Genomic DNA, 25201 nt, shown 5'->3' with positions numbered 1-25201 from the left:
TCGGATTAACAATGTTGATATTTACAGAATAAAAAACCATTCTTTAAGTATTATGTTGGGGCGGATCCAGAGGGGGGTGATTGGGGTAATGCCAACAAAGTTTAAAAGAAAACAGCAGACATGTTCACGAAGCTATCTTAGGACCAAGGTGCGTCCTAAGTACATCTTAGGATACGTCTTAGTCTTAAGTCTGTTTCTCGAAGCTCTCCTAAATTTAGGGAACGCCATAACTTTTTCCTAACTTTAGGACATCGCTTACCTTGTCCTAAGACCATCCTTAGGCTGTATAATAACGTTTTGGGGGATACTGGGGCTGTTGTGAAGCTTTTTCCTAAGACCGATAGAATAAAGCAATATTTTCTACAGTTCAAGTATTTCCAACACACATTTAATTCCTAATCCCGGAGGAGAGGGGGGCATAGTCATTTATTCTATTATGTACGTTCATTTTATCAATATAAATTGGAGAGGGACCATGAACTCCCCCCCCCCCCCTCCAACTTCCCTGTTGCTACATCCTTATTATTCACTTATTTTTAATATATATATATATATATATATATATATATATATATATATATATATATATATATATATATATATATATATATATATATATATATATATATATATATATATATATACAATGTACACTAAGTAAGTTACATGCATTGTTTTGATTACTTCTGGATAAGATTATTCAAATCCCTTGGCTAAAAAGTAAAACATCAGATTATATTAGCCATGCGTGATCGTCCGAATTTTCCACACTTCATTCTGAAAAAATCGTAATGTTGAATCAACTGTATTTATAAATTTTTTTGATGTATTTTTGATATATTACAACTTATATTTTATCGTGTATTCTATATATAGCATATTAAAGGGAAATTGGTTGTGTTTCTACATGTAATGTTAAATTCTATGAAAAGCACATGTTTATGTATAACATATACTTGAATGACAAGATTATCAAATGTTAATTTACACTCAAAGAATGGACACGTGTTATTTAATTAATTGTATGCTTGTAAGTTAATTCTGTCTTGCTACATATTTTCATCGAAAAAAGCAGTAATTTGGATTTGGATTTCTGGGGGTGCTGTTTAATTTTTTTTTTTATTTTTTTTTATGTTTTTGTTTTGTTTTATTTTCTTTTTGGATTTTTTGTTTGTTTGTTTTTGTTTTGGAAATTTTAACTATTTATAAGTTGTTATTGTTCACTGATATATATTTAAGTAAATGTAAACACTAAAATTACTAGTTTTAAGTCTTTTGTGTTACATCATGTAACTACCGCCACGTACAATTTTCTCTGGCAACATGTTTGATGATTTATCCCTGCACACGTCTCTCACATTCAATTTCCATGAATAAATGTGAAAAATAAGAATGGTTGTAGAAGGTTAGGATATCCTAACTTAAGATGTTCCTAAGCTACCGTCGATCTACATCTTAAGATGTGTCCTAAGTTGATCTAAGGATGTTCCAAACTTTTTTCCTAAGTCATATCTTAGGAACACACTTAGGTCATATCTTAGGAAACTTTTGAGGACATGCCTGCAGGAGAGAGAGAGAGAGAGAGAGAGAGAGAGAGAGAGAGAGAGAGAGAGAGAGAGAGAGAGAGAATGTGAACTAGTAAATTGGTTAAAAAGGCATGTATTTTGTAACATGTCTGCAGGCATGTTCACGAAGCTATCTTAGGACTAATGTGTGTCCTAAGTACATCTTAGGATACGTCTTAGTCTTAAGTGTGTTTCTCAAAGCTCTCCTAAAATTTAGGAACCGCCATAACTTTGTCCTTACTTTAGAACACCGCTTACCTTGTCCTAAGACCATCCTTAGGCTGTAAAATCACGTTTTTGGGGATATTGGGAATGCTGTGAAGGTTTTTCTTAAGACCGGTAGAATAAAGCAATATGTTTTACAGTTCTAACATTTCCGACAAAATTCGGGGGAGGGGGCATAGTCGAAATAATTTGAAGATGGACCCAGAACTTTCACTAGCTTCTCCATTAATACAAGCCTGTCTGGAAGCTGACAAATTAAGCAATTTTTTCTGCAAACACTGTCTCTGTTTAGCGAATGAAAATTATTCACTTATTTTTGGGAGTTGATTTTATTCAACTCTCCTATGCAGTTACTGTGGTTTCATTAATATTCGTTGAAAACCAATTTTCGTGGATTTCGTTGTTAAGTTGATCCATGAAATTAAATGTTCATTCAAATGCAATTTCTATTAACATTTTGTATTGAAATGGTCATAAGCCACGAATTTAGGTATCCTTGAAACTGTGATTTTCACTTTATCCACGAAAATTGATACCCTTGAATATTAATGAAACCACAGTACTTAGACAAACCGAAAATGAAACAGTGTTTGGACCTCAGCACAAATCATCGCTGCTGACAATACTTTGTTCTAAAAATAATTGATAAATTCGATGTAATATATGCTAAAGCATTGTTTTTTAAGGAAACTTATTTATTAATACCTTGAAAATAGACAGATTTTAAATGGTACGAACAATTTAGATACTTTTGTAGTCGTATGTATTTCCTACGCCAGAGTTCAATAGTGTCTCGTTCAACTCGACGCTCGGCTGTCTCCGTAAATATCCGACAAGCAGAGAGTCTCTGTTGGTTGTCGGAGATTTACGGTGTCAGCCGATCGTTTGGTTGAACGAGACTAGAGTTCAATATTGCTTGGATCCATACAATTTTCGAGAAATATTTCTATTACTGAAACATATTTTGATTGAATTAATTTTATCTTTAAATATTATTTAACATGATTCATATGGGGGTTTCTCGACATTCTTGTCGAAAAAGTCTAAAAATTCATATAAAAAAATGTGCGTAATTCAAAAACAAATTAGAAACTACATGTTCTTGTCATGCAAACGAGTGTGCAGAAATGCAAGATCAAAAAATCCACTCAATATACTCTATTGGTTTTAATAACTCCGACATTCATCCAGTTGTGTCTGCCAAAATATGGAAACGTGTTGTGCTACCTTCTGCCCTCTACTCCTGTGAAATATGGTCGTCACTGACACTCACCGACATGAACCTCCAGGAGTATGTACAAAGACACTTCTCCAGAGTAATTCAAGGATTTTCCAAATTTTCTCCGTCGCTCTCCAGCATCTCAAATATTGGACTGTGGACCATGCAAGGCTTCATTGATAAATGCCGCTTATTGTTTTTAGGCAGACTACACCGATCAGACCAAAACTCTTTACAAAATCGGATTTATAGGTTTATCTCTGATATTCATGTAACTGAAAAACTTTTTGCAACTAAAAACTTGTTACAAACAGCTAAGAAGTGATTTTTAACGACTGTAATATTATTTTTAACAAAAAAGAATATTCAAAATTGGTTATCAAAACAATTTGGGCAGAGGAAGAAAAACAATGGCATAGCTCTCTATGTGTGAACCCTGAACTCTCTTTTTTTTAGTAGAATACATACGAATTTGTGCCCTAATAAGCTTTGGCAAATTGCTAAAGAGGAACCCTAAAAACGACTGTTTATCAACTTTTCAGTTCAAGTTTCATCAATGAAGACTGTATGTAAAACTTGTCCTTTATGTTATAAGGAAACAGATAGCTATAATATGCACCTTGTTTTAAGCTGTTATAATCTTTTAGAAGACAGAGAAATTATGCTTGAAAACATTTTAGAATTTCTTGATGTCAACGAATATATATTGTTTGAAAATCAAGATCCAGAATTACAGTTTTTATCCCTTATGGGATGTGTCAATGGTACAAGTTTTGAAAATATATCGTATACAAAATGGAAACAGATTATGTTAATCGTTGCATTTATGTTGTATAAAAACAGATGTTTCTTTGCAATAGATTGCATGTCGTAATTTATAAATGTCTATCAAAATATGTATATAAATATGTTTTGTTTCTGTTCTATTTTCACTTAAGTTTATAATTTGATTATGTAATACTCTCCATTAATTTGGAGGAAATAAAGAATATCTTATCTTATCTTATCTTATCTTATCTTATCTTATCTTATCATTGATTTTAAAATAAATAAACATCAACAAAATCAACTCCCGTCAGTTCTTCAGTACTTTGATTTATATCTACATTTTACCCTAAGTCGGTTACATTGAATTTTATTGTTTTGATTATTTTAGGAAATTATTCAAATGTCCTTGACTAAAAAGTAAATTTACATCGGTTTATATAAGTCATTCGTAATTATTCTTAATTTCTATTACTTAATTCCGAAAAAATAATCTGTAAAAAATGCTTCATGTTTAATACACTGTATTCATGTATTTTCGAAATATGTTACAACTTATTTCTTATTTTTAAACATGTTCGTGTATTCAATATATTGCAGATTAAAGGGAAATTAATCGTTGTGTTTGTACGTGGGTGTTTCTACATGTAACGTTAAATTACATGAAAAGCGCGTGTTTATGTATTACAGGTGCTTGAAAGACAGGATTATCAAATGTTAAAATCTACACTCAAAGAATACACACGTGTTGTTTAAATAATTATTCGCATGTAAGCCGATTCCGTCCTGATACATATTTTCTTTTTAAAAATAGTAGTCATTTGGATTTCTTGGGGAGGGAGCTATTTTTGTTTTGTTGTTGTTTTTTCTATTATTTAGGTAAATGTAATTTTTAAAAAAAATGTCTACATTTAAATTACTGCATGGTTGTAGGCCTATTGTGTGCATTTTTCCCTGGCAAAATATTGAATGATTAATCCCTACAAAAGTCTCTAACATTCGATCTGTACGAATACATGTGAAAAGTAAGAATGATTGCAGAAGGTTAGGATATCCTGTCTTAAGATGTTCCTTAGTTTCCGTCGAGCTACATCTTCAGACGTGTCTTAAGGTAATCTTAGGATGTTCTTAATTTTTTTTCTAAGTCACATCTTAGGAACACACTTAAATCATAACTTAAGAAAGTTTCGTGAACATGCCTGCTGGTTGATAACACGCTTTGTTATTTGAGAAATAAAGTACGAGGTTTCGTGAATGTTGCAGAATAACCTCCGAGGTAGAGAAATGTTGTTTTGAAATATAAAAGCCGAGGCGTTAGCCGAGGCTTTTATATTTCAAACAACATTTCGAGACCGAGGAGGTTATCCTGCAACATTTACGATAACAAGAACTTTATTTCTATTCTACTAACAGCCCAGTATTTCTACAGATCGTTTCTCCTATATGTGTCATAACAGTATTTCACTGAAGGTTCACGTCAAAACATGGCTGAGCCAAAATAATTCCCGAATTTTCCATTGAATTCGGGGCGGTTCCGCTCGAGACAGGAGCTGATTTTTTTTATGAGATGAAAAACAATGTGTAAGAGGTCTAACTATCCCAGTTTTGTAATAATGCGAGGTCATTTGAATTTTTGATGCGCGTTGTTTCTGGAGGGGGGTGAAAAGTCCCGGGCTTGATTTTCAAGCACATGTGTAACTTCGATGTAAACAAAGTCGCACGCCTTGCTGGATGCACGTGTGTATTTTGCTAGAAACTTGTAAATGAAGCGTTGTTTAAAAAGATGTCAAGAGGATTTTTTCCAGAAGTTCGTTTTGAATTTTTAATCTGTATGTAAAGTTGTGCAATTTTGGTAAGAATATATAGTAGAATTTAATACTTAATGCAACCTATAGAGAGACGATCTAGGTCATTTTGACGGCTGTTCCGTGTAACCCCAATGGTTTTGTTAGTAATGTTTACTTGTGTATCGATCAAAGGAATCACATGCAGACGACAGCATTTTTCTTTGGATTTTTAATACTCTTTACTTATTTATAAAATATCTTTAAATCATGTTCCGAATATTTTAAGGGCAATTTAATACGATTATTACTACTACACGTTATATATTTTATGTAAAAACACGCAGTGAAAATGTGCTAGGGAGGTCCTAGGAACAGCCTCATTGATCTCTTAAAATAACATTTGAGGCAATGCACATCGTTTTGACTGGAACTAACAAGTGAAATTGACATAGTTTTAAAACTTTTTACGGTTTGAAGTTGTACTTTCATGGTCAGTGCGAGACAAATAGGTATTTCGGATCTGATAATTTACTGATGACGTTCGTGGTATATTGGAGAATAATGTCCGCGGCATCTCTTTGATCTCGGCAATAACTGTAGTAGAATACAATATGACTTGTATCTTCGAAAGTAAAAGATATATCAGAGAATGTTTCTTCGGCAGTTTTTACACTTATAATATGGTCTATAAACTAATCTTTTTCATTTGTCATAACTATTTCAAATACTTTATCTGCATTCATAACACATGTTAAGTATCTATTCAAAATATCATAAAAATCTGCAAAGAATTTTTGCAACATTCTGTAATAACCATTTAGTGATGTTTCATAAGTTTTGTGATAAAGGGAATAAATATCGTTCATATTCATCAAATAAATAAAATAGCAGTTGAGACAAATAAAAGTATTTAGAACTCGATTTTATGAGTAAAATGTTTTAAATTTCCAATTTTTATGGATTTTGGATTAAATGGTCACTGAAGCGCAATATATAATAAGAAACTGACCGGATCAATGGCAATAAATGTACGTAACATTGAAACTGTGATTTTGACTAAAACCATTAAGATTGAAAGCACATACTAGGGATTTGCTGTGAATATTTATTTGCATTCTTGGCTTGAATATCGGTATTCAAGAAGCCAAGATTTCTGTTTTTGATATTTAGAATTGTAATTTGTGGATGAAAAAATTTGGATCTAGTATTATATCTTTCGGTTATTAAAAGAGCTATAGCTTTATTCTTCAAATTCATAATTCTGTGCTTTACAAAGAATTGGCCAGAATTCTATATTCAAACTTTACTGTGTCTTTCCCAAGGAATACACTACTACCCTATTTTGACTTTGCGATCAGTTTAAATCGAAGGCTTTACAAAAAGCTACAACAAGTCATGAACGTAAAACTTCGGAGACCTAACACTCCAACTTTCCTTTTATTAATGATCCAGAAAAATGCTTCAGTATACATTAATTATCAACCTTAATGGTCTCCGGGGACCATACCTGTATTTTATTGATTAAAATTTAAAATCAAACATTTATATAAAAAACTGTCGCTTCGTCGAGAAAAGAGCTAAACTCCCAGGGAAACGTTAATGTGTGGGGTTTTGATTCTGCATACATTTAAAAACTCCACTGAAATAGCATGGAGTGCTTTTCATAAAATGTCTTTCAAAATCATTCAGGCACATGGAGGCAATATTTCACCTTGCAGGATACCTACTGAAATATTAAATATATCTGTAGATATTCCCTGGCAATTTGGACAGGCTGAACATTTTTATAGAAACTAAATAATCCTCTAATGTCTCCTTGTGAACCCTCCACTTGTAGTTTGTACCATAACTAATAGTCAATTGCCTAAATATAAACCTCAAAGGAACAATACGATCTTTTTTTTTTTTTTTTATAAATATTCTCCATTTTTTGTGAAGTATAGACATTGCTTCCACTTACACCTGACTTAAAAACCAAACTGAGCAGCAATGATGATATTATTTATCTGGTTCCATTATAACTACAGCGTGTATATCATGAAGAGCGTTCTGCTAAACTACAAATTAAGGCTACTCCTCTATATCTAGTCGGATCTGATCTGGTAACTCACCCGTTTTAAAAATTAATTTTATTCACTTTTTTAAAAACTATTTTGATAGATTCAAAATTTAAAATGTTATCGAGCATTTTCAGAAGCTTTACCGATACAAAATTCCCAAACAAATGTCAGAAAAGTTATTAAAAACACATGAATCAATTTTGGCATAAGTGACGCCATATCTTTATGAAAAACAGATCAATTACTGTAAGACACAAATCTTTTCTAAATATGTTTTTAAACTATAAGCATTTGAAATGATTCATTAATTTTGTACGAATACATTTAATTTCATAAAGCTATCCTTGACCTGACAAAGAAAAAATAGGACAAATGACGTCAGTCTTTTTCATTACTTTGATCTTAAATATCAAATGTATATATAATTAAAGTTAAACACATTATCAACCTTGGGAACATATTTTTTGTCTTTTTGCAAGCAGGGTAGGCTTTATCTAACCATAGATGACTGGTTCACTTAACAATTTGATGAAAGCTTTATATTGTGGTTACATTCTTTCAATGTACATTATCAAAAAAATAAATGAATAAAAGAAATAAATATATGCCTTATCCGAGATTAAACCAATTTTATGATTTAAATGGCCGGAGCAAAATATATATAGAGGTGTAAAATCACTGTTCATCCCATCTTGGTTGAGGCGCAAAGATGGGTGCTACTCGTACGGCCCTTTTGTCTACAGCCTTGTGTTTTACCTTGGTTTTGTCGGCTTGCCCTGATCAAGACTCGAATCTGAAACCATGGTCAGAAGCAAGTTCCTGGCCAAGCCAACAAGTAAGCAAATGCATATCAAAGTAATATGATCTCAAATATTTGTTGTTGAATAGCTGTTTATGTATTTTTTTTCATTTTACCATATGGATTGGGAATAAAATCCTAAATGTTATCTTAGATTCATCTGACTTTTGATATGATTTTATAGTTAAAAGATCGTGTCATTTATCTACGGTGACTAAATTTTGACAGGTGCCCGCCGAGAACGCAGAAGTTGTGATAAACTTCCCTGTCCTGTTTGACACTACTCCCCCGGAGCTGTTCTCTATTGAGATACAGGACGGAGGAAAGCTTGTGTGGAGTAGCGGAGGAGACTACAGTCTGAGACTAAAGCACATACTGATCCAGAGCGGAGGGGAGATGCACATAGGCAGTGAAGACTGTCAGTTCTCAAGGAAAGCCAAGATCACGCTTCTGGGTATGTATTTACTATTGCAGCTCTTATATGATCATTATCAACGCTGCTCTCTCTCTCTCTCTCTCTCTCTCTCTCTCTCTATTTCAAACGCGCGCACACATACTTTATAGTTACTGTTAATTATCAAGGCAGGGAATCATCGTCTGAGGATAATCGCAAAAAGTCTCTCTCGAGAATTATTAATCTTGATCTTATTTTAATGACAGTTGTAAACTATATGAAATTACCAAAGTTCGGCGCTTGCCAGTAAAACGAAAGAATTCTAGAAAAAAGTACTTGCATCTTATTTTAATGACAGTTGTTAACTATATGTATTTGAAAGTACAAAGTTCAGCGCTTTCCCGTAGCCGTAAAACGGCAGAATTACGGAATAAGGTACTTGAATCTTCAATAATGGAAACTGGTCTCTTTAAGGCGAACCCGGAGAAAGGAATATCCATCACCTGGGTGAGAAATTTATCGGCGTGAAAGCAGGAGGGACCTTGGAGCTTCATGGCAAGGACAAGAGATCGTGGACCAAACTAACCAAGACGGCGCCAAAATACGACCCCACCCTCGCCGAGATCTACAAACACAAAGTAAGCAAAATCAATTTGTGAGAAATCACGTTTTTAAGCAGCTGCATTAGGAGCAAATTGAGAAGTTAAAATCTGTTAATAATTTCATAACAGGACAACTCCCCCACCAAAACGGCCGGCGTTTATTTGTATCACTTCAAAGTGACGGTGCCGGAAAACTTCGACTTTGTTAATGACCAGGGAGTGTTCGTGGGTGGAAATATCCACAGAAAGATCAGCTACTTCGCCCAAGACAAAGTAGACACCTCAATAACGGATCTCACGGACTTCATAAACGGTACAAATGATCTCACATGTAGGCTGTAATAACATAGAAAAAAGTATTTGAAGACACGATTGCAGGCTTCACAGATCAGATTGATATACATGTACATGTAAATAACATTAGCTGGCAAATGGAAAATATATGTGAGTTTCAAAAGATATAATTGGAAAAACTATCAAATTAATGTATGATTTGAATGTGGTTTACTAAATTTACCTAACCCTAACCCTGACGCTTTGCATTTTATCGATTATACCGGTATATCAATGCAGAGTTTAAACGTAGTGTCTTTTATTTATTTTCAATCTAAAGTTGAAAATGATTACATGACGACAGTAGTAATTTTAATTTCGCCAATGCTTTATGTTCGCGCTTCCGTCGTAGGTATCCCTGACGGAGAAATTTTCGCTATTGCCACGCAGAAAAACTTTCTGAACACAGCAGATGTTAGTGCTCTTTACACCGCCATTGATGCTCTCGGTGCCACTTCATTTAAAACAGCGACCGCTGATGATGCTTACGTCGCCATTGGCCTGAAGGGTAGGTAACGATCTATATAACCATCAAATTTTCCATGAATTGCCATTTCATGCAAAAACTTAGAAGGCTTTAGAAGACATTCGAGATTTCAAGAGTGGAATAAAAATTTTGATATCCAATATTCAAATTAACCAAATAATTCATAAGTATTTGTTTACACGTTTAACTTAATGTTACCTGTTGATATCGTTGAAAGGTAATACCGAGTCAGTTCAAGAAAAGCTCGGGGGCGATTCGTCCGGCGGTTCTGATTATAACGAGGCTAGTGTTGTTTATGTTGTGCCTAACATTGAAAGAGAAATCAAGGTGACGTCATCAAACCATCAAGTGGAGGAATTCCTTAGTTTCACGGAATTTGACGTCATCAACACGTATCTTACACGACCAATAATCCAAGTGTATGATGACATCACTAATGACTGGAACGTAGGCAAGTTTGGAACAGAAGATTAGCATATGTTGTACATTTCCTCAACTTCATTTGTCATTTTTTAATAAATGTTATAGAAAAACTATAGATGAATTATATGCAGTAACAGCATGTGTTGGTTTACTTTTACCACCACAGGTGATGAAATCTTTATAACATCAACTGACTACCGCTGGGATCAGGTGGAGGACTTCACTATAATCGAATGTTCAGATTGTCCGCCCAAGTTTATCAGACTGGACCGTACGTATAGTAAAAACTTTGTATTAAAGTTGTAAATGTAGAATGGAACATCAGTATGAGACAAAACATGCAAATTTCGGCTAGTTAAACAAAAATATGGTAAATCATATAGGTTTTGAAAAACGTGAAATGTGCTTGGAACAAAAATGTATTGGTTTAACCATGAAACTAACGATTATTTTTTCTTAAAAAAAGAAAGAAAATTCACCAACTCGTCAGAAACCATGCACATCAAAAGTCATTTCTTGGCTTCAAAAGATTTTGTACAAAATAAGTACACTTAACGATGACAATAGATGTCTGAAGAAAAGATTTTTTTGTGAAACTGAAAAGATTTTTTTTTTGTTTTTTAAAAATTGTTTTGAATTTTAAATTAAAGACTCCCTTAAGTATACCCACTACGGCGAGGTGTACAAGAGAGTGGACATGAGGGCGGAAGTGGGACTTAAAACTCGGTACATTCATATAACGTCAGAGGTCTCCGAAGGAAACAGCAATGGAGGACACGTTAAAGTAAGTGAATTAAATGTTCATGTAATTGATCATGGCTCAGCAATAAAAAGAAGTTAAAAGGAAAGCGCAGCAATAGAGGGGATATTTTAAAGAAAGCTTTTATTTAAAATGAAATCACATTAAATTAAATGGAAAAATGTGTAATTATAAATATATTAAATTGTTTAAAAGGCATATTCAAAAGATATTTATATCAATTAAAGTCTTTTGTTTAAAAAAATTGAAGCATAAATGTATTTATTAGTTTTTAAAAGGGTTCAAACGTGTAGCTGTCGAGGGGACAGAGTTGACAAACCTTGGTGACCCCCTGAACTTAGGTGAGCTATGAATACGTATAAATGTAGTTTTTTGTCTTCTAAAATAGTTTAATTCCAAAGTTTAAGTCAAATTAAAAATGGCGAAAGATGATTAATAAATGGACTAAAAATAAGATAAGATGAATAAATGAAATTAAATATTAAATAAAAAACATTACAGTATCAGAAAAAACAGAATATTCACCTTTATCCTGTATTTTCGTCTTGATCTTCAAACAAATACAATCGCAAAACCAATAATTAGTTGAACAATTAATATAATAGCGTAATGTTTCACATTTTCAAGAATTAGTTAAAAGAGTTATTCACGTATATTATTTTATAATCATTATTGTTTTGAATTCTTCAATAAGAAGAAACGGTGAAACGTCACTTTGATTAGAAATAAATGTGATATAGACTAATAGAGGCATGATTTCCAAAGATGAAATCAGCATCTAATGACAAATACCAGAAACCGGATTCTAGCCATTTTATGAAAAAATGGAATTAAGTAAAGTGAGGGTGGCAAACAGTTCTCAAAATTGATAATACGCACTCGGTTCCTGTTCGTTTAGGCCGCTACCCTCTCCATTACCACATGTGTTTCGATCTGGCCAACACCACGCTGTATCCAAACCCGTCCTACCTCAGGAAGAACTCGATCCACCACACCCAGTTCCGGTGTATCACCATTCACGGCACCCAGTCCGCTGTTGTAAGTACGCATGCGTCTCAACCGCTGAGCTTATCTTGAAATATCATTATTTCTACACTAATCAGTGTGGTCTATTGTCTCCCATTTAAACGTTCTATCGTGATTTTATTCAAATTAGCTAACAGACAACGTATGTTACAACAGTGTTGGACATGGATTTTTCTTGGAGGATGGAGGTGAAAAAAATGTGACCTTTCACGGGAATCTTGGTTTGGGTCAAAGACGCTTTGTGGGGACTACCGTTCTGGGTACCACCGGAGCTATCCCAGCAGATAAGTTAGTTTACTTTTATTTGTTCTTAATAACGTAATAGTTGTCATGATTATATGTGTTTTTGTTTAAATTTTGGTTAATTCATATGTTAACAGAGACGAGGGACCGGCCACGTACTGGATCACAAATCCCCTGACCACAATGGTCAACAATGTGGCAGCCGGTGGCGAGGTTCGTATATATAGTTATTCGTGTCAATAGCGTCCTCGTTAACTTATTGTATTTTCATTGTCTTATCTGAAACAGCTCCACTAAATTTAACCAAACATGGCAAAAACACACCATTTTAAAAGTACTTTTACAAATTTGGTTCAAATTAAGGATTCGGTCCTATATTTATTAATAGTTATGTATTTCGCTATCGAGTTCTTTCATTTGATTTGCCTACTGAATTTAGGGAATGGGCTTTTGGTACATCTATCCAGAAAAACCAACCGGACCATCAGCAGATAAAAACTTCATGCAACCTGGTGAAGCGCAGCACACCCCAATCACTAAGTTCAAGAACAACTCATGCCATTCCTATGAGATTGTAAGTTACACCCTATAACTAGAAACTCGAATTTTTTAGCACAATAAAAATAATAAAGCTTATTAACAATAAATTTGCTTTGTTTTTCAGTGCATTTTCGTTGATAACGTTCTGGAAGAGAACTTGGAGTTCGGAGGATACAACCACTACAACCCTAAAGTTAACCCCTTGGACCCGAACTCTGCCCCCTCCCCTGCGGTCTTTGAGGATCTGACGGGTGGGCGAGTTTTATGATTTCAAAAGAATTTTAATCGTTTTTATTAACTTCGTAACTTAAAATATATGTGTTGTACCTACATGTATCTGTCTTCCTCGACATTTTCAGCCTACAAATGTACCGAACAAAATCTGTGGATCCGTGCCTCACCTGCTATAGTTAGAAGAGCGTCGTAAGTTACAACACCGTACCAAATCTTTTTATTTAAGCTTGAAAGGTAAAGGCCAGAAACCTACATGCTTTCGTACAATTGTTATTTCAGTCTCTCAGACAGCAGATTCGGGGCATTCCTAGTCAGGTAAGTACATTAATATTTCTTCAGACATTTTAAATGAACATATCTAAGAGCAAATTGAAAGATATAATTTGAGACTGGATAGAAGTAATTTTAAAGTCAAATAAATGCATGTACTTTGATATTAGGCTCATTACCATAATATTTTTAAACTGCTTTTTTCAACATATGTTTGAAATTTTTTTTTATTTTCTACAGATTTTAAAGAGCATAATGGAAAACGTCTTGCTTTTTGTTTTAATGAATACAAAAATTATATATACTTGTATGATATATTTACACCTCTTCGAGGAAGGAAAGGACTTATTGCTTTGTCTATCGGTCGGTCGATCGGTCCACCAACAGTTTCCGTTCATTTTTTTTGGCAGGGGTTGCACATACCGAAATGAAATTTATCATACAGATTTTATTATAAAATTATCAAGTGCAATGTCGGTTTTGGTATGATCAAGCAATTTTTGACAGAGTTGCACCTCTTTGACGTAAATTTCTAATTTTTGCATATTCCATTCATTTTCTTCGCAGAGGTTGCACAAATTAACACATTTAGTATACAAATTTATCATAAGAATATCATCCCTGGGTCAAGTTTGGGTTTAAGTACGATAAATCAATTTTTGTTAGAGTTATACACTTTTGACTTTTTTGCAGTTTCCGTTTATTTTCCTTCCAGAGATTGCACATACTGAAATGAAATTCGGTATGCAGATTCATCATAATAATATCTTATAACCTTTAGTTCTAAATAAACTTTTTAGCTAAGACACGTCATACTTATCTAAGATAATACCTGGAGATGACTCAAGGTCAATTCCATTTCCATGATACTGCCCATAGTGTATACTGCCCATGATAAAGGCATGTGCACTCCAATGTATGTATAAGTGTGGGGGCATACGTTATCAACAAACTTCTCTTGTTATCATTTATACACAGTGTACATTTATAAACATACACATTGTCAAATTTTACTTTAAGGGAAGAAGCGCATTGGCAACAATTTGAGGACAGTGTCATTATTGGTCTTTCCGACAACGTGGGGGAAAACCTTGCTTTCAGGTAAAACAGGAGACTGTAACTAAAACATGGTATCCTTGAAATATACATAATTATTTTTACTGGACAATGATTATCACTTAAAAAAAAGAATCTTAGAACACTTGTAATTTGACCAACAGGAACAGTGATATAACTGGGTACCGCTTTGCTAAAGGGCCAATCGATTTAAGGAATACATGGTTTGGTGGTTTCAATTCAACCTCGGAAAGAACAGCAACAGCTATTGGCAATGACGTGTGTATGAATCATTGTCACCCACGCAACTCACTATTTGACATCATGTTCAACTTTGATGACGTAAGCTTTTATAGAACGGGCAATATAATGCATAAGTGATTAAGGACAAGACCGCCCCCTTCCATCCCTCAACCCCAAGTATCTACACCCCCCGGATTTTTTTCCATTAGATTATTCATTTATTATACATTTCTAATCCAGTTTTGTGCAATGACTGAATAAATTAGATAAAAAATTTATCATAAATAATATGAAAAAATGAGTTAAGACCCTTAGGGGGTGGGGGGTGGGGGTCCTATCTTCAAGCACCTGTCATATAAAGTATTTAAACTTAATGTGAAGACTGGGTCTTCTATAAAATTATAGTTTTCAGAATCAAGAGGCAAATATTTAACTTCAAAATTGCACCCTTTATCCCTTACCTTTATATCTTACCTTTAGGGCCCAGGCAAAAGATTTTTCTTTTGGAACTGTACTACAAGATCAGCTGATAAAGACTCCATATTTGCATTAAGAGACATGAGGCAAGCTGTCTCCGCTGGTGACGTCACGATCGTTACTAACAAACCGTTCTTGCTGACAGACAAGTGCAAAGTCAGGTCCTCATGGAATGCTGCATACTGTCCCTATACATATGGAGAAGTAAGATTTACGTAAACAATCACAATCTTAATTTTGTTTTTCAATTGAATTAACTTGACCAATCTACACACTATGATTGGTCCTGTTGTCGTCCAGGTATTTGTTTCTTACACCGACCGGCTGACCATTGACATGTCCGTGTACAGGACCGACGGGGTGTACCCCAACCTACCCTCCATAAAGATGGACGAGGAGAAGCACTTCCTGTCCATTCTGGGCGGCTCTCACAGCTATCTGGTCAGAATTCACGGCTCCGTCCCCTCCGTTACAAACTTCGACGCTGAAGCTATATCCAAGTATGAAATCTTTGAAACCAAAGCGACAAAATAAACCGTTGTTGTCTATTTAAAATTACGCAGTTGGTACATGTACATACGTTTTATCTATTATGATATATCCCTATGTTTAGGAGCCAGTTCGTGTTGGTTGCTTTCTGTGTTCCAAGAAACGCCGAGATAATCTTTGAGTACCGGATGGAAAATCTACTGAAACGTGAGGTGCGGGCAGTCACATCTCGACAGGCAGTGGTTGATGATCAGAAACTCGGCACTTACTTCTATGACAGTACCAACGGGTAGGTACATTGTACATGTACATAAAAACTTTGATCAACAGGGGGAATGGAAACTTATTTCAATACTGTGGACTTAATTTAATTCATGGTGGTCAATATCGGTGGGTAGCCAACATTTTCTTGGTTCGTGGGAACATAATTTCGTTGGTAGTAATTTCTTTTTCGTAGATAAACATTAAACAAATGCTTGCATATACGTTCGAGGAGATGTAAAATTGTTGGCAATGGTTACCCACGAAAGCCAAAACATTGGTCCCCCACGATTATGATGATTCCACAGTTGTCTTTGATATGCATAATATCTCTCTGATTGTATGTCTAGTGGCCTTCACAAAGAACAAATTTTTATTTTTATTTCATGGTTACAGTGAGTAACAACATCTAATAAAAGAACCTGTTGTACTTTTCTTTAAAGAATAAGTATACATTGATGCAGAGTTTTAAAAATTAGAATGTATAACCGTATTTGTATATTGTAACTTACAATACCACTGTTCACAAAGTGTAACTTGTTTCTAGTCTATTACTTGTTACTCAATGCTGTGACATACAACTATTTTCGTCGTTTATTTTGTGACGAGTTGATATAGTGATATAATCAAGATTATGAAGCAATCCTCATATATTTTTTGACATTGGATTTGCTTTAATTAGCAACACGAAGATGTTAAAAATTCTGTACTTCACTGTTAAAAAAACTATTTCCTTATTTTACCGCATTTAACCAATTACAATCATGATATAAGATAATCTTGTAAAAAGCTTAATCGACCTTATTCAACATGTGATTTTCTTAAAAAATAAATTAACTTATTCATGATATTATTATTCATCAAGAGCATGAGGAGGGTGTGCGGCTATCTTGTACATTTGAGGATCAAAATGTTAACGTTTCTTGACATGACTTGTTTCTGGTCAAAGCTGACCAAACTGTTTGTCCACAGATAAAAAAGCAACAATTTGATATGAGGTTTTAGATGTTGTTTTGTACTGATTGTGATAAATCAGTATGCTCTAGTTCAGTAGATATATATAAGCCGAATTCGGGACAGTGCAGTAAATTACAGTTATACTAATGTTATATGAAGGGCATGCCAAATATTTTTTTTCACGCCTGGACCCTCATCTTTGGGATGGGGCATTTGACACTAATTTATTTAGCTTTGCACGACCCATAACTCGCGTAGCTGGTGTGACCAAAAAGGTTTAAACCTCTAAATGTAAAAAAAAAAATATGCAGTGAGTTGGATTACTACTAATATCGCATTATACAATTTGACCTACATGTACATGTTTGTTCAGAAGAGACGTTTTGGAACGACTCAGTCTGGACTACAAAATCCATACCTTGTTAATGTTGAAAAAAATGGAAAAAAAATGCAATAAGATTTGTCAATCTCCTTTATATTTACAGCTTATGAAAGTTTAATATTATGTAATTAATTTTGAGATCATTAAGCATTAGAGAAAGCTTATGATTCTCCTGTTATGTGTTTGTACACGATTGTGATATCTCCTTATCGTGAAGACTGATAGAATTTTTATTCATACATAATAAAATATTTTTAAAATTTTTGTTTAGAGAATTCAACAATCAAACGGTATAGACAATTACATGTGCTATCTGATTTGTATATTAATGTTATAAGAATAATTTCTGAGTTTCATTTCCTGAAGATAATATTAAAAAATTCTTATTAACTTAAGAAAAGTTTAATCAACTTGTCATAATTCAGTTTGTTTGCCTTTAATTTTATAAGCTTCGCACTTTTCTCTTCACAATTAGATTTACAATGTGTAGAATTGGTTGAAAAAGATATGCAGAAGGGAATTGAAAATAGAATGTTTTCATGTTTTGTATCTTGTAGCAAAAGATAACAAACATGCATGTAAATATTAGTATATTGGAGAACTTTGACTTTGTTTTTGTAGCGTTGTATTTTTCAAGCTGACACACGACGTAGACTACAAATCTGGAGAGCAAAATCATTGTCCCAACAACGTTTGTCCACGAGCTAGGGTCAGAGTGATGTCAGGGGATCTGACGGACTCGAACTGTGTTAACCGGTTTACCGCCGTGGAGGAATACATGCAAACCTCCTCCGTAAGATATACTTCTCATAATAAATATTATTATGCTTCATTTGTGCAGAAATTAACTTTATAATATAAGTACTTCGTTATAGACGTTACGGTACTAAGAAGAAGCTATACTACATTTGATATTAATCAATAAAGTTTTCCAAAGCTAACCATTGTCGTGAGAGTAGAGCATATACATTGTAGTTACTATTTCAGAACATGCTTTTAAAAGCCACACCACGTAATTATTTTTCCTTTGGTATGACTTGTAAAATTGGTATCATTTAACAGAAAATTTTCATATTTCCTATTAATGGAATTTCTCAATTTACAATTACATATTTGACCGTATTATGTATCATTTACTGTTGACCGAGGAACAGATAACCTTTTCATTGAGATGTTATCATTTAATGTGTATATGGAATTACAGGGAACCTCGGGCAGTGATATTTCGGTTTTACCGGCCACTTACACAAACCCGCCGGAGGTACGTACAATAAACTCCACAACCATTAAAATTCTTGTTTTATGAACAGAACTCTGAATATAAAAGCACTATATATGTTATACGTGTCACCAATTTAATTTGAACTCAAGACATTGAAAGGTTTTAATAATTTCTTAGCTTTGATTAAATTGATTCTTTTTGATTGATCTTCTTAGAATTATTTTAATTTCATTGTTATTTTAAAAAAAAACCCATACAAACTATCATTTCATCTCGCTCCTCCGATTAACGCTCGCGAACGAATTTTAGTTTACGGGAAGGAGGGCTTTGTTAAACAATAGAAAACTTTTTAATTAGTTTTAAGCTTATCTTGGTGTCCCTGATTACACGTTATTTGGCATCTGCCCGCTGTTATAATTCCTCTCATAATTAAGGGAAGGATCACGGAAATATGAAAAAATATTCAAATATATGGACAACAACTATTTCCAAAGGAGAGACAATATAAACGCAGATCCAATGCAGATGGGATTGGTATCTACATCGTAAACAATAATAAAAAATCTTCAAAACACTCTATTTTCTCTAACTTATATGGTGCAGCGAATATTAATATAACTATGCCACAATCTTTATATAATGTGAGCTCACATTTGTTCGAACTGCGATCTTCAGGAAAACATCATGATATAATTAAAATAGGTCTACAGTACTTTTTAATGACCAAATATCTTGGATTCAATATTCTCTTTATGACAACCACTGCACCTACGATGAATTTTTTAATAAGAAATTGTAAATTCTAAATTGCCATAATTGCTATGCATTTAAAAATGGCCACCACAAATAGGGTGCGAAATTCCGTAAAAAATTCAAATAAAGAATTAAAATATTATTGATTTTTAAGAACACTATAGTAATAACTTCTGTCATCTCTGTCATCTCTGTTTAAACATCCAGATATACTGTACACAAATTTGATTTAAACATTTACATATGTAATAGATTTGAAATTTAAGTCCAAGAATGAGCTCGTTTAACACCATGGACTGATAGACTTGTAATAATAATGAAGATCTTACCCAGTATATAAAATATCAAAGAATTGATACTTAAGTTTGATACATTAGCTATGCACTGCTGATTTGATATTTATAAATGTAAGGAATTTTATTCAGGACGAAAAATATCTTATTGTGTTATCTCTGTGACATCAATGACATTATTTGTTGTAAGCCCCTCGTATTGAGACTTAAATGTAATCATTTACAATCTTAAATATAGCAACATTTTGTTATAAGATAAACTACTGTTTTATTTTTTTCCGTAAGTTTTAGTTGATCTTTTATGTTATTTTTTGTAGAATGTAGGACATGGTCCAAATTATCCGTTTTAATGCTCGCAGAACAAGGAACGAAGTGCCGAGCTATGAAGTGTAAACTATTATAACTATATTTTCTTCTTACACTAGTAAACGAATATCCAATGTATATATATACACAGCCGTTTATGCATCTCATATTATGTTGCTTTACTGTTATTTAGACAATGTTACCATAACTATAACATGTAAATGTATCTACATTTATTTTGTGACTTAATAAATTTGTTTATCATCAAAATTTATATATGCTTTTTGAATAAAATGATACTCTGCACAAAAAATTGCCTTCCTTTTTTTTGCTACTACGTATTAGATTACCATCATTTAGCGGTGTCTTCTGTGGACATAAGCTGATATAATACACAACATGGCTCAATGTTTGAGACACCAATTTAGAAACTGGCATCAACAATACTGTATCAGATACTCATTTCTTTACTTTTCTAAATGAACATTGCAAACGGATTTTTACTTTTTGAATGATGTATTATCATTTAGACAATGATTTTTATGATTTATCTTGCATATAAGTCAATACAATGAATTTGCTAAATTTATAGCTATCAGGAATTTATGATGTAAATGAAAAAAAAATCCAAATTGTAATGAAAATTATCATACCTTTAGAGATAACCTGATAAACTTGCGTTTCAACTGTCTTTTGTTTGATTTTGATTACTAGTATACGAATATGAACTGAAAAACTTTAATGAACGTCTATGCACTTATACCACTATTAAAAGTGGTTGTTTTTGCATGTTTTGAAAATCTAGAGACAGACAATTATGCATCGGAAGTGACCTTACAAAGACATGGAGTGCAAAAATCATCAAGTCAATGCAATGAATGGGCATCCCAAATTTATCGCGAGTCAGACTTGTGCTGTCAGGATATAAAAAAACCCCATCAATAGTGTAGGTACCGTTTAATGATTTTTGCATCTAAACGAAAACTGAAACATGTGAGCAAAAATGACGGGGGCTAAAATGATCTCGTATACTTGGCTGTGGTAGTTGGTTAAGTGGACTAATACTACGATGAATAAAGCCAATGCAAATCAGAGGTTGCCAAATTGTCCATGTCTTACAATTGCACCCACAAACTCAAATGTCAGTAAAACTTGTATCAAATAATTACCATTCAAAGATTTACGAGAAAAATGTATCGGAAATACAGTAATTGTTGATGAATACCACGTTGACATTTTAACATTGCAAAAAATAAAGAGCAATTAATAAGCATAGAATGCATAAGAGAGAAAAATTTCAGGTTATTTATACAATACCAAAAGCATTCACTAGACATTCACTAAAATGACCATGTTAAAGCCAAGTCACTTGTTTCTCTTTCTTTTTTTCTGTATCAACAATACATCATTCGGATTTTCTAAAATCTACAAGAGGAACAATGAAAACCCGACCAGTTTGGACCATAATAAGGTATTTCATTTCTATATGTTCTTTTATAGATCCTTACTATTTGTATAACCTTTTAGGTTCCTTTTCCATAGATTCCTTTTTGCATAGACCTATTTTGATATCAAAGGAAATTTTTGAGGACGTTATAGCGATCTATATTTTACTTTATATGGATGTATGTGTTCTGTATAAATATACTGGGCTGGAGTATTGACCAGTTACTTATATTTTGAAAAATTCGAAAATAGTAAAACTACATGTACTCTGGATGTGAAGAACAGTACAAATATGACAGCTTTACTTATCCTAAATTATATGTAGTGGTTTGAACGCCAAAGTTTGAATTTCATTTATTCAAAACTTTCGTTTCGTTAATTATACTCATTAAATCAAAACATGTTGACATAAAATAACCTATATATAACTTAAGGAGCTAAACCATTGAATTTTATAATCATAACATTATCGAATTTGGTTTTTGTGTGTTTGAAAACGTTGAATTTTGTTAATAAGTAAAGTTTACTCTTTAGACGCTTTCGTGAACCGCAAAAATTGAGCTCTTTACGCGTACTGTGTACTTATACATTTATCAATGTCTCGGTGTCTTGTAAATTGTTGCTCTTTATCATTATGTGTTGTTTCAAATTGGTTCTTTGTTCACCGTCATTTATATTTCTCTCATGTAGCTGACGGGACGTTGGTATCTGTACATGGACACTCGCGGAGAAAAGGGGAAAGGGAATACTTATGGAGATATTGAGATAAGAAGCAATGGGGATCTTCTGGACACCCTCTATGAATATAATCCGTAAGTATTTACAGAACCACTGTAAAGAAGAATAATGACCCCGTTGAATTATGACCGGGGGGAATTTTCTACGTAGAATAATGACCCCCTTTGCTGTAGAATTATTGGATTTTTCCGAAGAAAAAAGACACAGGGGTTATTTATTTACATATGTATTCACTGTATCAACATTTCCTATAATGTAGCGATTACATTAACAGAAACTGCATGATGCATGTATTTAGAAAAGATGACCAATGATAAAATTTATATAAAGAAATTATTGACATTTTAAAAGGCTTTTTAACGATTTGATAAATCATTAAAACAATGAATTATAATAATTTTGTGTATTATTTTTAGAGACAATGAGGAGTGTAAATCTTATGATATTATACTAAGACCACTGAGTTCAGACCCTTCGCCAGAGTCGGCGGTGGAATTTGAGATCATTGTACCGTCTACTACATGTAATAACACTTATAGTGATGCCTTTTATTGAATTAATATTTAAAAAACCAAACAATCAGTAAAAAATTTCAAGTTGTACACTGTTTAATGCTGTTACATATATTTGAAATATTCTATACACATATCGATATACGTATAGTGCTAAGTTGCTATACTTTGTTGTCCATATTTTTTACGCCAACAGTCGTGCTTGGGACACAGAAGATTGTGTATCTTAACGATGACCCTGCTGACGGTTTTGTTATCATACATCAAAACACAATGGGAGAGGAGACATATCTTGTGGCCACGCGAACAAAGAACCCTTCCGACCAACTGACCACCATAGAGACTGCTTTATTGAAGCTCAGTTTGGATCCAAAGAAATTTACAAAGAAACCAACAAACTTTGGTACAATTTTCCTGTTTATTTTTATATCATACATACATTCGTCATTGTTATGACACATTGAATAAAGTTCATATGTTAAAAATAACAGTGGAAGTACTTTAACGAAACTGCCTTCTTGCATTATTTGTTCATGGATTTTAAAAGAATTATTACATTCTCTTACGTCTAATTTGTATATAATTTTAAATGGTCCTTTTAAGGTATACGTTTACTCAGAATGAAAAAAAAAATCCACTGATGATAATGAAAAACCATCTTTTGTGTGTTAAAGACCTATCATTGTAGTGCTATTTTCCACTTTCAAAAAAGTAGGTCAATGACCTACTTTTTGAGATACTGGCCACTGAATATTTTTTGAATATATAAGAAAAGTCCCTAAAAATTTTATACCATGATTGACATTTTCTTAGTTGTGAAAATAATACAAATTGCTTAACTCTTTTAAAAATGAAATACAGTTTATGAATGGCAGTGACACTGAACAGACACAAAGCATTAAGTTTTCATCCACAATTTTTTTGAATATTCCGGTCCGAATTTCCTCTATCAGTTTTCAGATTCCTACCCTTTTTTGATTCAATTTTACAAAAAATTGAATAATGATAATACTAAAACATTTATAGCTTTAAACTAGGCATATTGACCTTACTCTGGTATAAAAGTTATATGAGGTCAATGATCAAAATTTTGAGATATGGTGTCTTTTATCGTTTTTAAGCATTTTTCAATATTTTTGAAGTGTGTGCCATTCAAATATCTAAATGAAAAAGTGAGATAAAACCAACAGAAAATATGCAAAATTATGTGCATTAACAAATAAAATCTTAACTTTGAATATTACAGTACTACCAAAAATATTTAAGTGAAATACAAAATCTGAAAATGTTAGTCCGAATTTCCTCTGTTTTACTAAAAGTCCAACTTTGTTTGAGCCTAATTCCATGATATAGTAAAAATATCGAATGGTTTGTCCATAATAATTCAAAATAGTCCATCACTTCATCAAATACAGAAAAAAAATTGTAGGGAACAGATACACATACTCAAATGTATTATATTTCTGTTCTCCTCTCTACAGGTTGCGAAACATAGACGAAGCGCAGGGAAGAGACAAACTGAACCGTACCATCCTGTACTAAGATTGCAAAAACCCCAATAAACTCCTCTAGAGCAGAATTAACCCGTTGTAGTTTTGTTGAGATGATTCGATTTTCCTTTTTTCATATCAGATTTTAAAACCTCCGAATATGTCTATAATAATACTTTTGTTCGTAGTTACTTTTGATCAATAGTCACAAATCGTCATGAAAATGGGAACATTCCTGCAATTTTAAAATAAAAAAGGTCTGTTTTCATTTCACTTGGCTTTCGGATTAATAGAGCACAAGTCTGCTACGATGCTTTTTGTTATAGTAAATAATTGCACACCATAGTATAAAATTAATACTTTAGCAGCAAGCCCACAGATGCTGAATGTTTCTTGTCAAAAGAAAAAAAAAGGAATATCCCCCTGTCGTTCTAATTCATCATTTTAAACAAATTAGATGATCTTCACGGTGTCATAAACAATATTTTTTTTTAATAGGATAGAAAGGGTAAAGTCTGCCTGATTAAGGGTGTTGTTTACTCAGGGTTTGAGTTCTCGAATTCGGATTGTTATAAAGTTCAATGTCATGAGTAAAATTTGTTCTAAAGACAAAAAGTATCTGTGAAATGAATTATTATTGACATAACATTCGATATTTCTACTATATTATGGAATTATGCCAAAACAAAAATAGACTTTTAGCCAAACAGAGGAAATTCGGACTAAATTTTGCAGATTTTGTTTTCTGCTAAAACATTTTTGGAAGTACTCTAATATTAAAAGCTAAGATTTTATATTTGAGTCTATATAATTTTGCATATTTTCTGATAGTTTTACCTCATTT

General features: G+C 33.0%; 2 protein-coding genes across 2 annotated transcripts; both read left to right on the top strand.

The window, feature by feature from the left end:
- Positions 1-8322: 8322 nt before the first annotated feature.
- Positions 8323-20440, top strand: LOC128166793 (cell migration-inducing and hyaluronan-binding protein-like). The gene is made up of 24 exons (XM_052832175.1): positions 8323-8456; positions 8649-8874; positions 9289-9452; positions 9546-9729; positions 10102-10257; positions 10454-10687; positions 10826-10930; positions 11310-11443; positions 11688-11760; positions 12318-12457; positions 12576-12733; positions 12826-12901; positions 13128-13262; positions 13353-13479; positions 13588-13651; positions 13742-13777; positions 14753-14833; positions 14953-15130; positions 15512-15712; positions 15809-16008; positions 16122-16286; positions 18219-18390; positions 18802-18858; positions 20183-20440. Exons 1-24 carry the CDS (start codon positions 8331-8333, stop codon positions 20213-20215), a joined length of 3225 nt encoding a protein of 1074 aa, XP_052688135.1. The 5' UTR covers positions 8323-8330; the 3' UTR covers positions 20216-20440.
- A 1034-nt stretch (positions 20441-21474) lies between these two features.
- Positions 21475-24446, top strand: LOC128167564 (uncharacterized). The gene is made up of 5 exons (XM_052833353.1): positions 21475-21642; positions 22308-22429; positions 22772-22878; positions 23064-23270; positions 24349-24446. Exons 1-5 carry the CDS (start codon positions 21517-21519, stop codon positions 24360-24362), a joined length of 576 nt encoding a protein of 191 aa, XP_052689313.1. The 5' UTR covers positions 21475-21516; the 3' UTR covers positions 24363-24446.
- The last annotated feature ends 755 nt before the right edge of the window (positions 24447-25201 follow it).

Source organism: Crassostrea angulata, chromosome 10 (assembly GCF_025612915.1).
Source record: "Crassostrea angulata isolate pt1a10 chromosome 10, ASM2561291v2, whole genome shotgun sequence".
Taxonomy (NCBI): Eukaryota; Metazoa; Mollusca; class Bivalvia; order Ostreida; family Ostreidae; genus Magallana; species Magallana angulata.
Note: the sequence above shows the minus strand (reverse complement) of the source record. Positions and strands in the feature narration are given on the sequence as shown.